The sequence below is a fragment of the Colobus angolensis genome, unplaced genomic scaffold, assembly GCF_000951035.1.
Source record: "Colobus angolensis palliatus isolate OR3802 unplaced genomic scaffold, Cang.pa_1.0 Scaffold12, whole genome shotgun sequence".
Classification (NCBI taxonomy): Eukaryota; Metazoa; Chordata; class Mammalia; order Primates; family Cercopithecidae; genus Colobus; species Colobus angolensis.
The window spans coordinates 12,761,162-12,774,376 of record NW_012113141.1 but is presented as its reverse complement, the minus strand read 5'-3'; the positions used below and the strand labels follow the sequence as shown (position 1 = coordinate 12,774,376).

The 13,215-nt window shown below is 53.9% G+C and overlaps 1 protein-coding gene across 1 annotated transcript in view; it reads right to left on the bottom strand.

Annotated features, from left to right (window-relative positions):
* Positions 1-13,215, bottom strand: part of ZMIZ1 (zinc finger, MIZ-type containing 1) — a 200,991-nt gene that overhangs the window by 86,004 nt on the left and 101,772 nt on the right. The window contains exon 6 of the mRNA XM_011928944.1: positions 10,437-10,542. Within this exon, the coding sequence (XP_011784334.1) occupies positions 10,437-10,542 (106 nt within the window). The remainder of the gene's footprint in view (positions 1-10,436; positions 10,543-13,215) is intronic.

Here is a 13,215-nt window from a genome sequence, read left to right as displayed (position 1 = left end):
ACATACTTTGGTATTTACAAGGTATTTACAAGACTGTGGCTTGCAACACTTGGTTAAAACGTTCCACAACCAGCCTGCCCGCCTTCTGCCGAGGCCCTGCTCCATTTCACTCTCACACCCTCGAATCCCCTGAAATCCCTTCTCTGGGGGCGAGAATGCTAAGCTCCATCTTAAAACCAAAGCTCTGGCTTCCTTAATCCTCTTACCTGGCTCTTTCCTCTGCAGAATTAATTGCTGCCAATGGCTTTATTAACTCCTTGGGCAGCCATGGCATCCTCAGGGCAACCTGGAGCGGTGCTGGTGGGGGTTGTTTGGGCAGGACCTCTGTCCTGGGTGCACCTATAGGTAGGGTGGTTAGAGGCAGGTGCAGGAAGGCTTGGGAAGGCAGGCACGATGATACCTGTGGCCCCGAATCTCCAGAGAAGCTGTTCCAGCTCCTCGGGAGCACCACCGAGTCCCTGGTGACCTGCAGAGATGCATGGATGGCCTGGCCAGAGCTCTAATCCCACTTCTGCCCTTGCCAAGACCACCTCCCCACCCCTCCGAGCCTCCATTTTTTCCTTAAAATGGGAACAAGCTCATCTGGAGGAGTCATAGGGTTGGACGTGGAAGGGAGGGTTAAGGGCTGTGTGGCCTGCACGGTTACTGCCATCTCCCACCCACAGAATGGGAACATTCACTTATTTCAAACCAGGAGAGAAGGCACTGTGTGTATTGCATGTGTATGTGTTTGTAAGCCCTGTGCTTAGCATGAGGTGGGCCTGGCACAAGAAGCTTATCGTCCCTCACCCTTAAAATTCCAGTTTAGTATTTTTTATTTTAAGAGGCACTTTCACACCCACAGCCTCATCATTCTTCCTGCAGCCGTGAAGGCAGAGAAATGCTGTAGATGGACCACACTAAGGATGAGATGGCTGCTGGGTGGGGCGCAGCCTATCCCAGGCCCCGGAGCCTCCTTCAGAGCCGCACTTCTTAACTAGGGCACCCTCAAGTGTGGTCTAGGTGATATGGCCTCCCAGGTTGCTTAGGTAGTCACAGCTCCCAGTGGGAGAACTACTGCAACCTCAGCTGTCTTTCCATCTTTGGCATGCTGTTGTTTCTCACAAGACAGGCTCAGTAGCTTGGTGCTCAGTGGTCTTTAAGCCTTTCTAAACCCCTTCACCCTTCACCTCCCCCTTTTTTTTAATTAAATTTTTTTTTGGTAGAGATGTCTCACTATGATGCCCAGGCTGGCCTCAAACTCCTGGCCTCAAGTGATCCTCCCACCTCAGCCTCCCAAAGTGCTAGGATTACAGGAGCGAGCCACTGCACCCAGCCATCACCTCCCTTTTTAACTAGCAGAGAAATGGCTCACCCTCCATCATTGAGCAGTCACCTGTAGCTAAACTAGGAGACGAGGTATGGTATCTGTTGTCTTTATTTTGGCAGTTTCGGAATGTGGCAAGGGAGACTGATCTGCCATGTAAGGAAGCAATATAAAATTTCCTTTAAGAAATATTAAGAACTCAGGCCCGGCGTGGTGGCTCAAGCCTGTAATCCCAGCACTTTGGGAGGCCGAGACGGGCGGATCACAAGGTCAGGAGGTCAAGACCATCCTGGCTAACCCGGTGAAACCCCGTCTCTACTTAAAAAAAATACAAAAAAACTAGCTGGGTGAGGTGGCCAGCACCTGTAGTCCCAGCTACTCGGGAGACTGAGACAGGAGAATGGCGTAAACCCGGAAGGTGGAGCTTGCAGTGAGCTGAGATCCGGCCACTGCACTCCATTTGGGCGACAGAGCAAGACTCCGTCCCAAAAAAAAAAAAAGAAATATTAAGAACTCAATCTTAATACAAGCGGTACTGAACTACGGCAGAGATAATGAGGGTGTGATGCCAGTGACTGAGTCTGGAAAGCATCTTGTTGCAGGCACTGTGGGTGCCTTTTCTACATAGCCTCTGCCTGGGCATTTTCTGCTAACTTGAGTGCCAAGGGTTCATCCACCTGCTCCCCAACCTCAAGCCGACCTCGCCCAATAATGGTGGAGAGATGGTGGAGAAATGCTTCCTCCTCCTTACCTCTCAGGTGGGTAAGGGGCACATTCTAGCTGCCAGCACTCCCAGCAGGACTGAGCCCCAGGTGTCCACAGCAGGTTACGTGCTTCCTAGCCACCCTTTTCACTGACTTCCTTCCCTTCCCCATCTCATTTCCTCCACTTCTCGATCAGTGCTTTCTGGGATCCTAAAGGAACAACTTGCACTGGAATCCTCACCGCAGGCTCTGCCTCTGGGAACTCACACTCAGACACACATCATCTGGCTACAATGCCTGCAGCAGCCTGGCCTTCCCCTACTACAGACCTCGTTAATCCCTACTCCCACTCACTGTGCAGATCCCCTGTCGCAATCAGGTGGCCGTGGGGCGGCACAGGAGGTAGGCGGCTGAGGGCCCTGGTAACAGAAGCAGGCCCTTCTTAGGGTCCCGTTCTCCAGGCTCCCCTCTCATTTTGGACAGGCATGGAAAGCAGGTACCCACTGGCTCGGCCCAGAGTATCCTTGTGCACACCCCCGCTCTGTGGGCAGGGGGGCGAGCGATGAGCTAATCCCCCAGATGAGAGGCTGTCCCCTGGAGCTCTTGGGAAACCAGAGAGGGCTGTGCTAGGAGAACTGCTGAGCCGGCCAGGAGCTGCCGGTTCTCCTTCTCACCCCGCCCCTGCCAACTCCAACCATAACTCTGAAGAAACCCACGACCGCTGCTGCTTCTGCTTAAAAACAGAAAAGAAAATGTGGGAAACAAAGAAAAGGGTCACCCCCCAGCCCCATCCAGATAGATCCATTACTTGTAAGTTGACGTTTTGGTATATTCTCTTCTGGTGCCTGTGCCTAAATACATGTACATTTTGTTTTTGTACCTGGCTGGGATCATACTAAGTCTAGCACTTTTTATCCTTCTAGAAAGTTAATATGACACGTAAGCATTCCCACAGTCATCATTCTTTAGAGACCTCGTTTTAATGGCCATGGAAATAGCCTGGAAGTTGTTTCCACATCTGCCCTTTCTCACTCTGGGTATGGCAGGCCCCTCCCCACTGCTCATTCCTGGAACCCCAGGGACCATCACAGCTGCCCCTCCCCCCAATTCCTTGGCCTGGGAACACTGTGTCCATAAACCATCCCTTTTCTCCAAGAGCAGAGTGAAGCCACCGGATCTCAGGCCTCATCCCTCGGGGAGGTGGGGGAGGGGACGGGAGCCAGGGCCCCTGGCCCAGGCCAGGCCACCCACCAGTTCACCCAGGGTTATTCAGAGGGAGGTGGTTCCCTGGGCTCCAGATCTGACCATCTCGGAAATCAGTCCTGCTTCCAGCACCAGAAGCCATGTGACCTGGGTCTGTGTCTTCTCTCAGAGCCTCAGTTTCCTCCTCTATTAATGGGCATGCTGATAAGAGCGCCAGTTGCCTTTCCCATGGCACTGAAACAGAGGGAGGTGAGCGCGTGAACAGGTTTCGTCCACTAAACAGATCTGACCATGAGTCAGTTCCGAGAGGCCGGGTGATGAAATCCAGAGCCCTTTCTAGGGGCACCTGACCCGGGGCGGTGGAGACAGCCCAGCAGGAGGAAGGAAGCCAAATCCCTCCCAACATCCCAGTTTTGCTGAGCTCGGATGTGGGGGTGGGGGCTGGTGTCCAGGAGGAAGTTTGTCCTGGCCTTGAAAAGGTGCCCCAGCCTGCCAGGCGGCTGGCATTTCAAGGGCAAGGACCTGCCTGCCTGCTGTCTCTGGGGCACCGACAGCTGGTAACAAATCCCCTGCAATTTGCACCCACCAATCCTGCCTGCTCGCTGGGCAGCCGAGAGTTGTTTTTCACGGAGAGCTGCGCACAGCTTTGTCTTAGAGAGACAGCTCTGGCAGGGTGTCCCTGAATAAGGCCATTTGTCCTCCCAGTGAAGGGAAGGCGGATGCACGTTCTAGGGTGGGCAGAGGCAGAGAGGGGTGGAGAGCAGCCACAAGGGAGGCGTGAGGTGGAGATCGGAGTCAAGCCACCAACAGAGACCAGGAATGTCCCCACCACCGTGGGGTCTGAGAGTCCACCATTCAGCTAGGTGACAGCAAGAGGGCTGGCTTTCAAAGACAGAAGTTGAAACAGTGGTTTATGGCCTGGCTTAAGGTGTCCTGAGCAGAAGAGACAGAAATGACTTGGCTGGTCTCTGACACCTGTGCCCCTCCCAACAATCTGAAGGCTGGGGCACTCTCCAGGGCCCTTGGGGTCAGGGTCTTTCTCTGAGCTCTGGGGCTGCTGCACCAGTTGTTATAGAAGCTCCCTGGGATTGAGAGCTCCAATGAAGTACCCAGCCTCTCCCAAGCACTCTCTCCATGGACCACAGGTCACAGCCAGGGAGGGCGAGACATGGACCCCTTTGCATTCCTGATTCTTTACCTCCCAGGCTGGCCAGGGGCCCAGGGCATGTCTCAGTCCCGCTCCTGTGATCTGCTGACATTTCCCATGGCTGTCAGCTCCTCTGGGGACTGTCAAAACACCAGGGAAACCAGGCTGAGGAGATGTTTGTGGACAAAAAGTAAGCAATCCACTCTGCGTGGGACCCAGGACTCGGGCTGCTGCGTTGCGATGTGAGGGTGTCCTTGGAACAGAGGTCAGAAACACTCATGTCCACAGGGCTGGTTTCCAACGGTGGGGAAGGCCATGCGTGTGAGGTAATAGAGAGGGATGGGGAGGGCACAGCGCCTGTCCCAGAGGTTAGCCACCACCACCCCGTCAGTCCCAGTCAGCTGTGAGGATGCGGGTCCAAGATTCCCACTCAAAGGAAGCCAGGCATTTGACTCTACTGTACAAATTTCCTAAACAGTGAATGCTGGCAACTTGTATGCATTAAAAAAAAAAAATTGAGGGGTCCAACCTCAGGTGTCTGTGGGCAGCCAGTCTGTGTACTCTGATTGACAGCCACCAGTCACTCATCCTTAAGGAAAACTGGCCTCCTCCTCAGTGGTGGCAGTCCTTCCAGCTCTGACCACTCTCCTGAGTTCTGATGACCTGTCTCAGGACATCCCGCGGAAGCCCCAAGGCCTCCTGTACCTGCTGCTCTCTGTGCGTTTTGACTCCGCCAATAGCATGAGGGTGGGAGCCCACAACTGTGAGGCCTGCCTCAGGCAGACAGGAAGGGTGGGAGAAGGCAGCAGGCATGCGGGCTCTCCTCTGGACTCTGGCCCTGCCTCGCTAGGACTTGGGCTGCGTCCTCCCCTTCTCTGGGCCCTAGGCTCCGGCACTCCCTATTCGATTATTTCAACAGCGACTGGCTGCTCACGGGTCAGCTGAGGCCATACGGCTTTCTTCAAGCATGGACAGGAGCTGAGACAGGCGGAAGGCTCTTGGGGACCTCGACATGGTGACAGCCTGGTGCTGGTGCCCACGATGCCAGCAGGCATGGGACTGCTCGGTGCTGAGGAGGCTGACATTTCAGTGCTGCCGCCAAGTCCCCTCGGGCTGGCATGGAGGGTGGGGGTGGGGCAATGCTAAGGCCAGGCCTGGGGAGAATCAAGGGAGTATCAGGATGCCGGGCTGGACAGGTGACCTTCTGTACTGAGGAGGTAGGGGGCCTGGTGAGGAGGAGGATCCCGCCCGCGCACGCACGTGCTCCTGTGAGCGCGCTCTGAGGCTAAAGGCTGCGCCAGAACAAAGAGCTGGGGGCTGGGCGTCCAGGGCCGCATGGAGCCGCCTGCCTGGCGGCTGCTGCAATGACTGCCTGCACTCGCCTCCTTAGCACTCTCCCAGGACACACACACACACACACACACACACACGCATGCATGCATGCACATGCACACATGTGCTCCTGCACCACGGCCAGCTCACCGCCAGCTCTCCTGACAAAGCCCCGCTCCAAGCTCGCTCACTGCATGATCTCATCCTGGCCCTCCTTGGCTGGCCTGGCCTCCTGACAAGGGAGACAGACAGGGGGACGCAGCGCCAGGGCCACTCACGCAGGTATGCACCTACGCACAGATAACATGCACGCAGACACAGATAACCATGTACATATACATAGCCATGCACAAACACCATGCAGATATACACACGTACACAACCACGCACACACAGACACGCACACAGGCACACATACATCATAGACACACACCATGGACACAGCCATGTACATGTACACAGCCATACATAGCATGCACAGATACACACATGTACACAGCTATGCAGACACACACAGAGACATGCACAGGTACCCAGGCACACACCCACATACAAAGCCATATACTCTCCCCGACACTAACATACACAGCCACACACACACCACACACACAGACATACAGAGGGAGACAGTCTGAGACCCAGAGAAACCCAGGAAGGCAGAGAAAGCCATGGGAAGCTAGAGACGGACAGGGGCCACTGCCCAGAGACAGATCTACAGACACCGAGACCAAAGAGAGAACAGAGTGGGGAGCCCTGGGAGGGCGGAACTGCACAGGCATGTCAGACAGGTGTGCAAAGGCAGGAGGGCGTACAGGTGGTCCACACTGGCTGAAGGGGCTTGGGGGCTGGAGCGAGTTCTGGAACTGCAGAGGCCTCCCTGGGAGTGGGCTGGGCAGGTGGGAGCGGCCAACCCCACACAGGCACACTGGGGCTGTGCCCAGGGGCAGGGTCACTGCAGGTCACACACACGCACAGAGACAAGGGGAGACAGGCCAGTGGGAAACAGGCTTGCTGCCACAGAAAGGGCCTTAGAGAGGCTGGGAGTCACATTGGCTAAGAGACAGACACACGGAAGCAGAGGAGGAAGGCTGGAGGGTCGTATTTACTTGGCCCCTAGTGTGTGTCAGGTATTAACTGGGCCCCTTCCTCACTCCCATATAGGGGGTCCCACTGCATCCTCACAGGCAGCCCATGACGTGGGCAAATCAGCTGTCTTCACAGACGAGGCCACAGCTCGGACAGGTGGCCAAGAGGAGGCCCAGCGCCGGTGCCATATCTGGGACTTGGGGTTCCAGCTTGGCTTGCCATAGCCTCCACCCCTCTTATGGCCCAGCCTGTCCCTGGCAGGCCCTTCACCCCTCAAATAAAACCAGCAGGTGGAGGCTCCCCACTCAGACTGGCCCCCTTTCCTTTCCAGAAGATGGGGCAAGCAGGGGGTGACTGGGATCCCAAGAGCCCATATGTCTGGAGGAGTGGCCTTGAAAGGTAGTTAGTCATGGCTGTGGGCACTGACGAGGGTTTGACTCCTAATAAGGAAATTCAAGGATGGCCAAGCCACAGGCACTGCTGTGCCTCAGTGTTCTCAGCTGCAGAACCGGTGCACTGAGAATTCATCTCCTGGGAGCTTGTGTAGTGTCAGAGGGTCACGTGAGTTCACAGACACAATGCATGGGAAAGGGCTTTCTAAATTATAAAGGCGGTGTTCAAGCGGGGGTGCAGATGGAGGAAAGAACAAATCCCTGTTTCAAGCGAAGAAGTGATGCTGGGAATGCCACTCAGAGGCCTTGCTAGAGACCCCTGAGCAGCATGAAGGACTCTCTCCAACAGAAATGGAGGGCTGCCCAGGCCTGCTGTGATGGGGCAGGCAGAGCCCTGGGCCTGCAGCCAGGGGGCTAGGAGTTCAGGTTTCAGCCCATCACTTATGAGTTGGGTGACCTCAGGGAAGTCATAGGACCTCTCTAAGCTTCCATTTCTTCATCCATAAATGTAGATAGTATTCCGTGTCTCACAAAGCTGAGCACTGCCACAAAACATATGAGAACGCCCAGCACGTGCCAGCAGGGCAGGGGTTTCAGTGACCCTTTGTGGAGGTGCTGCACGGAGACCTGAGTCTCTCCTGCTCCTCTGGAGAGGTGCTGGGCTCTTGGGAAAGCCCATTCTCCAGGTCTCCTTCTGCCTCTGTGGCATAGTTTTGCCTCTTAAATATCCCTCTGTCTCCATTCCACTCTCGTCTTCCTGATCCAGCCACCGTCATCCTCACCCCAACCTCCCCAGTGATCTGTCAACTGGCCACCTACATCCAGGTGGGCTTCCAGCCCCTATGCAATCTGTTCTTTTATAGCCAGAGCCGTCGTCACAAAACGAGCATTTAGCCATGTTCCCATTACTCTCAGGACAAAGACCGTGACCTCCAAGACAGGCCCTGAATGTTTCCGCTGCTGCTAATCTCTCCAGCCTCGCCTTTGCCATGTACCCCCTGCCTCTGGGCTCCAGAATCACTGCCTTTCTCTTAGTTCTGACAAAAAGCTGTGCATGCTCCCCTTCCACCTCAACACCTTTGCACAGGCTGTCCTCTTAACTGCAAAGATGCTCTTTCTTGTTTTCTTCACTTATCAACCTTTGGGTCTCGGGGGAGACTGCTACAACCCCAGAGTGGTCTGCCCTCAACAACACCCCCTTGCCATCCTTCACTTTTCCTTCAAGGCACTTATCACAGCTTGAACTTACACACACACACACACACACACACACACACCTCTAATTATTTGATCAATGTTTTCCTCTCCCTCTAGACTAGGGATCAGGAAGTATAGTTAATCACTTGGATTTTTTGTTCTGGTTTCTTGGCTGTTGTTGTTTTGAGATAGGGTCTTGCTCTATCACCCAGGCTGGAATGCAGTGGCTCAATCCTGACTCACTGCAACCTCCACCTCCCAGGCTCAAGTGATCCTCCCATCCCAGCCTCCCAAGCAGCCTGGGACCACAGGCGTGCACCACCACACCCAGCTAATTTTTGTATTTTTTTGTAGAGATGGGGTTTCACCACGTTACCCAGGCTGGTCTCGAACTCCTGAACTCAAGTGATCCACCTGCCTGAGCCTCCCAAAGTGCTGGGATTACAGGGGTGAGCCACTGCACACAGCACTTGTTTTCATAAATAAAGTTTTCGTGGAACCAGCCAACCCCATTCCTCTACGTACTATCTATGGCAGCTTTCACAGAGCCCCCAAAGCCTAAGATATATACTGTCTGGCCCTTGATGAAAAAAGCTTGCTGGCCCCTACTCTGCACTGCGAGTTTCTCGAGGCAGGACCTTTTCTGTTTAGTTGCCCTTGTAAATTCAGCCCTTGCCGGGTGCCTGCACGGTATGAGCAGTCAAGAGGTACATGTCTTTGATAAGTCATTTCTACCTTGTCAACACTGTATTGACTTAAGTCATTATTAAAACAGCACACTCCATCAGGAATAGATGTCCCTTGTGAGATTCCAAGACCATTTTCTGGCAAGCAATTCAATACGACAGCAATATCCCAATGCAGGCGGGCCAAGGGTTTCAGAGTAGCTATTGGCTAATGAGGCCACCACACACTTACGTGTGCAGCGCCATCCACATGTGCAGACTATAAACTTACATGGAAAGAGGCACAAACTCACACACAGGAGATTATAAGTTGAGCATATTTATGGAAACACATTGTGAGATGTCCTTACAACGTTTTCATGAAGGCTGTGTCTATATACACTCCAAAGAACTGACTGATGAATTCAGTGAAAATGTCCGTTTTATTGTTATACAAAGGAAATAACTGTTTCTTTTTTGCTTTTTCAACTGCTTATCCTGACTCCATAAGGAATGTTAACAATATCCAGACACGGTGCTAGGCACTTTATGTATTTCTAGCACTTACAATGACCCCTGAAGTCAGGGGTCGCCTTATCATTCCTGCCTTCCCTGAGAGATCAGCTGAGGCTCAGAGACCACACACTTAGCAAGTGACAGGTCTGTCCGGCTTAAAGCTAGCAGGGCGCCTGAGGCCTAAGCAAAGTTATGAGGATGCTGGGAAATGTAAAATAAAACTGTATCTTTAAAAAGTGCTCAAAGCCCTCCCAGAGAGAATGCTGCTTGGCACTCTCCATGGGCCCTGCTTAATACAGGGTCCGCAGGTGATGACAAAGTTGCAATACGGAATCCTGAGTGTAGTGATTCATTTTGTTTTCAATTTTGTTACATTTTAAACAATTTTTGGGGAATGAATGAAGGTAGTGGAGTATAAAGGTTAAGAATGTTGACTCTGAAGTACAGGCCTGGGCTTAAATCCCTGCTGTGCTGCCTTCCAGCTGTGTGGCCTTGGGAAATGTCCTCAGTGTCAGTGAGCCTCAGTTTCCTCATCTGTAAAATGGGGAGATCACAGTGATTATGCCAAGGGGGTCACTGTGGTGATGGAGTGAACTGATGCTGGTCCTGCCTGTAGCACAGTGCCTGCTGCTGGGGTTTGGTGTGCCTCGGGACCCTCTCTGGCCCTGCGGTATCCTCTGAGACAAGTATACTCCATGGGAGAGGCACAGGGACAGCCCCATCCATGGGTCCCAGAGCCTGTTGGATGAGTAGCTCTTCCTCAGGGGCTCGCACTACACCTAGACAAATGGAGGCACCAGCCGGCAGGGGCAGCAGACAGGCCTGGTTTAGAGTCAGTTCCCCTCCCTACCTCCCGATGACATCACGGAGTCCCCCACGGACACCTACCGGCAGACTTCGGGGTGAACTTGTCTCGGTTTGCAGCACACACGGCCAGTAGTCTGTAGCCAAGGTCCAGGTCGAAGCCTTGCTGGGCTGCCACCCGACTGACCACCTGACAGCAAGAGGGAAGGAGGGCAGGTGAGTCACGGAGCCCAGAGCCAGTGGATATGCCTGTTTTGCAGATGAAGTGGGTGAGGTAGGCAGGCTAAGGCAGGCCCCCGCCATCAGGCGGAGCCGGGAGTCCACCATGCCTTTTTCAGTCGCTCAGCAAATACTGATTAACACCTCTTCCATGCCAGGCCCTGGGATCCTGGCCCCGTCCTCAGGGGTTTCCCAGGCTGACAATGGGCCCGACAGCAAACCCACAGGCCCCGCCGCTTCCAAGGGCTCAGATTCGACCACATTCTAGAAGTCGGCGGGGGATCCTGTACCACCATCCTTAGGGTGGGCCCTAAGGCTCTCTGCTCCATCAGTGTGGCTCTTCCATCTCCCTCCCATGCCCTGGGCCCTCAGGAACTCCCCCACCCCTCACTGAGCTCCTGCACCCACTGCTGGGGAGGGCTCACTGCCCCTCCTGCTCCAGGGTTATCAGCATCACAGGGGGGCCTGTTACAAATGCAGACTTTTAGGCCCAGCCCTGCCCCTCCGAATCAGCATGCACCTCATCTAAAGCAGTGATTTAGGCCAGGTGTGATGGCTCACACCTATAATCCCACCACTTTGGGAGGCTGAGGAGGGTGGATCACTTGAGGTCAAGAGTTCAAGACCAGTCTGGGCAACATGGTGAAACCCCGCCTCCTAAAAATAAAAAACATTAGCTGGGCATGGTGGCGGGCACCTGTAATCCCAGCAATTATGGAGGCAGAGGCAGGAGAAGTGCTTGAACCTGGGATGGGGAAGTTGCAGTGGGCCTAGATCGCACCACTGCACTCCAGCCTCGGCAAAACAGCAAGACTCCTTCTCAAAAAAAAAAAAAAAAAAAAAAGCAGTGATTTAGAACAAACTGCTTCCCACGGGGCTTCAGGTCAGAGCTGTTTAATGGACTAAGGCTCCCTGGATGGGGCAGGCATCCTAATGCTGCTCCATGCCAAGCACCCTGTGGCACCCTCAACCTTAGCTAGAAACTGCAGGACTCCCATGCTCAGCCTGGGGTCTGTCTCTAGCCTCAAGCCCCAGCAAATGGGGGGCTTGCATAACAGCAGCGATGTGTTTGCAGCCTGAAGGTCCCACCCATCTCCTTATAAATCTCAGAAGTAGGGGCTGGCAGGGTGAGAGGCGGGAGACTGGGAGGGCCATTGGTTCCCCTGGGGGGCAGTGTGGGACGGGGCGCTCCAGGGGACCTTCGGATGGCTCTGCAAGCTCATGCCCCTCTGGCTTCACTCTGTCCCCACTCATTTCCAGGTGTCCCATGACTCCCAGATCTGCTCCCTCACACCCGCCTTCCTCATTAACAGCAGCAAAATTAGCTTTCTCTATTAAGAAGGAAGGACCTTGGAAAATGGAGTTGTTCAGAAAGCAGCTGGGGTGGCTATGGCTGAGTGAGAAGAGCACCCAGATGCAGTAGGCTGGTACTTATGAAAAAGGGGGGGCTCAGCTGCCAAGCCTCCAGGAACCACCTGCTCCAGAGGCGCCTGGAGGGGCCTCAGACTGCCATGGGGTTTGGCCTGGCCCCCAGATCCAACAGAATCGTTCCCCATCGCCGCTTTATATCTCAGGGATTTGTGAAAGGGGCTCTGGGGCTAAAAGGGGTGGGAACACCATTTATCTAGACCCATTTAAAATAACACTGGAGACTCAGAGAATGTCCCCTGCTGAATCAGGGAGGAGCCAACAGGTTCCCCTTCCCAGGATCACCAGTGACTCTTGGAATGGGACTGTGGCCCTCCCTGCACCCTCCTGTGCAGGGCTAATGTTTGAGCCATGTTGGGAGGAAAAAGGATGTTGTCAGGTTAGGATGTTTGCTCAGCGTCTCTGCTGCAAACAGAAGTCCCTGGCACAGAAGTCTTCCACACTCCCTAGGCCTCTTTCCCGTAGGCTTTGTTTGCCCCTCTACATGTCCCAGTCTCTGGGCCACGCCAGGGTGAGGACATCCTCACCATAAGTCTCACTGTCCACATAGGAAAACCAAGGTCCCTAACTCTTTATGGCCTGTTGAATATTTCAAGCCTGCAGGTAGACTCTCCTCCAGAGAGTGAGGAGGAAGGTTCTGGACTGGAGGTTGCCACTGCAGCTCATACGTGGACTCTGGTGCCTTCCCTCTTTGTAGAACCTTAGGTGGAAGCCTGTGAGCACAGAGCGGCCTGTTCCGACTGGTGCAATAGTGAGGTTGCTGTCAACGGGAAACACTGATGCTTACAGGTGCTGCAGTGAAAATGCTGACTCCCAAACACATAGGTGCTTTGTATGCAACAAAGTGCACATTCTTCCAGCAGCTCCACCAGGTACGTATTATTATTATTATCTCTGATTTACAGATGAGGAAACAGAGGTTGAATAACACCTCAAAGTTGGTCAGTGACACAGCCAGGATGTGATCCAGGCAGTCTAGCGGAAAACTCTGGGCCCTTTCCGTGCTAAGACTTCTTTCTCAGTCCACAAAGGGTTAACGCCATAACTTCTAACCTGCACTGAGGACCCTCCAGCCCTGGGTTCAGGGAAGGAAGGCAAAAGTCCCCATGTTTGGCCAATACTGGCTAATCCTGTTGCTCTAGTTAAAAAGGAAAAAATATGGCCGGGCGCGGTGGCTCAAGCCTGTAATCCCAGCAATTATGGAGGCAGAGGCAGG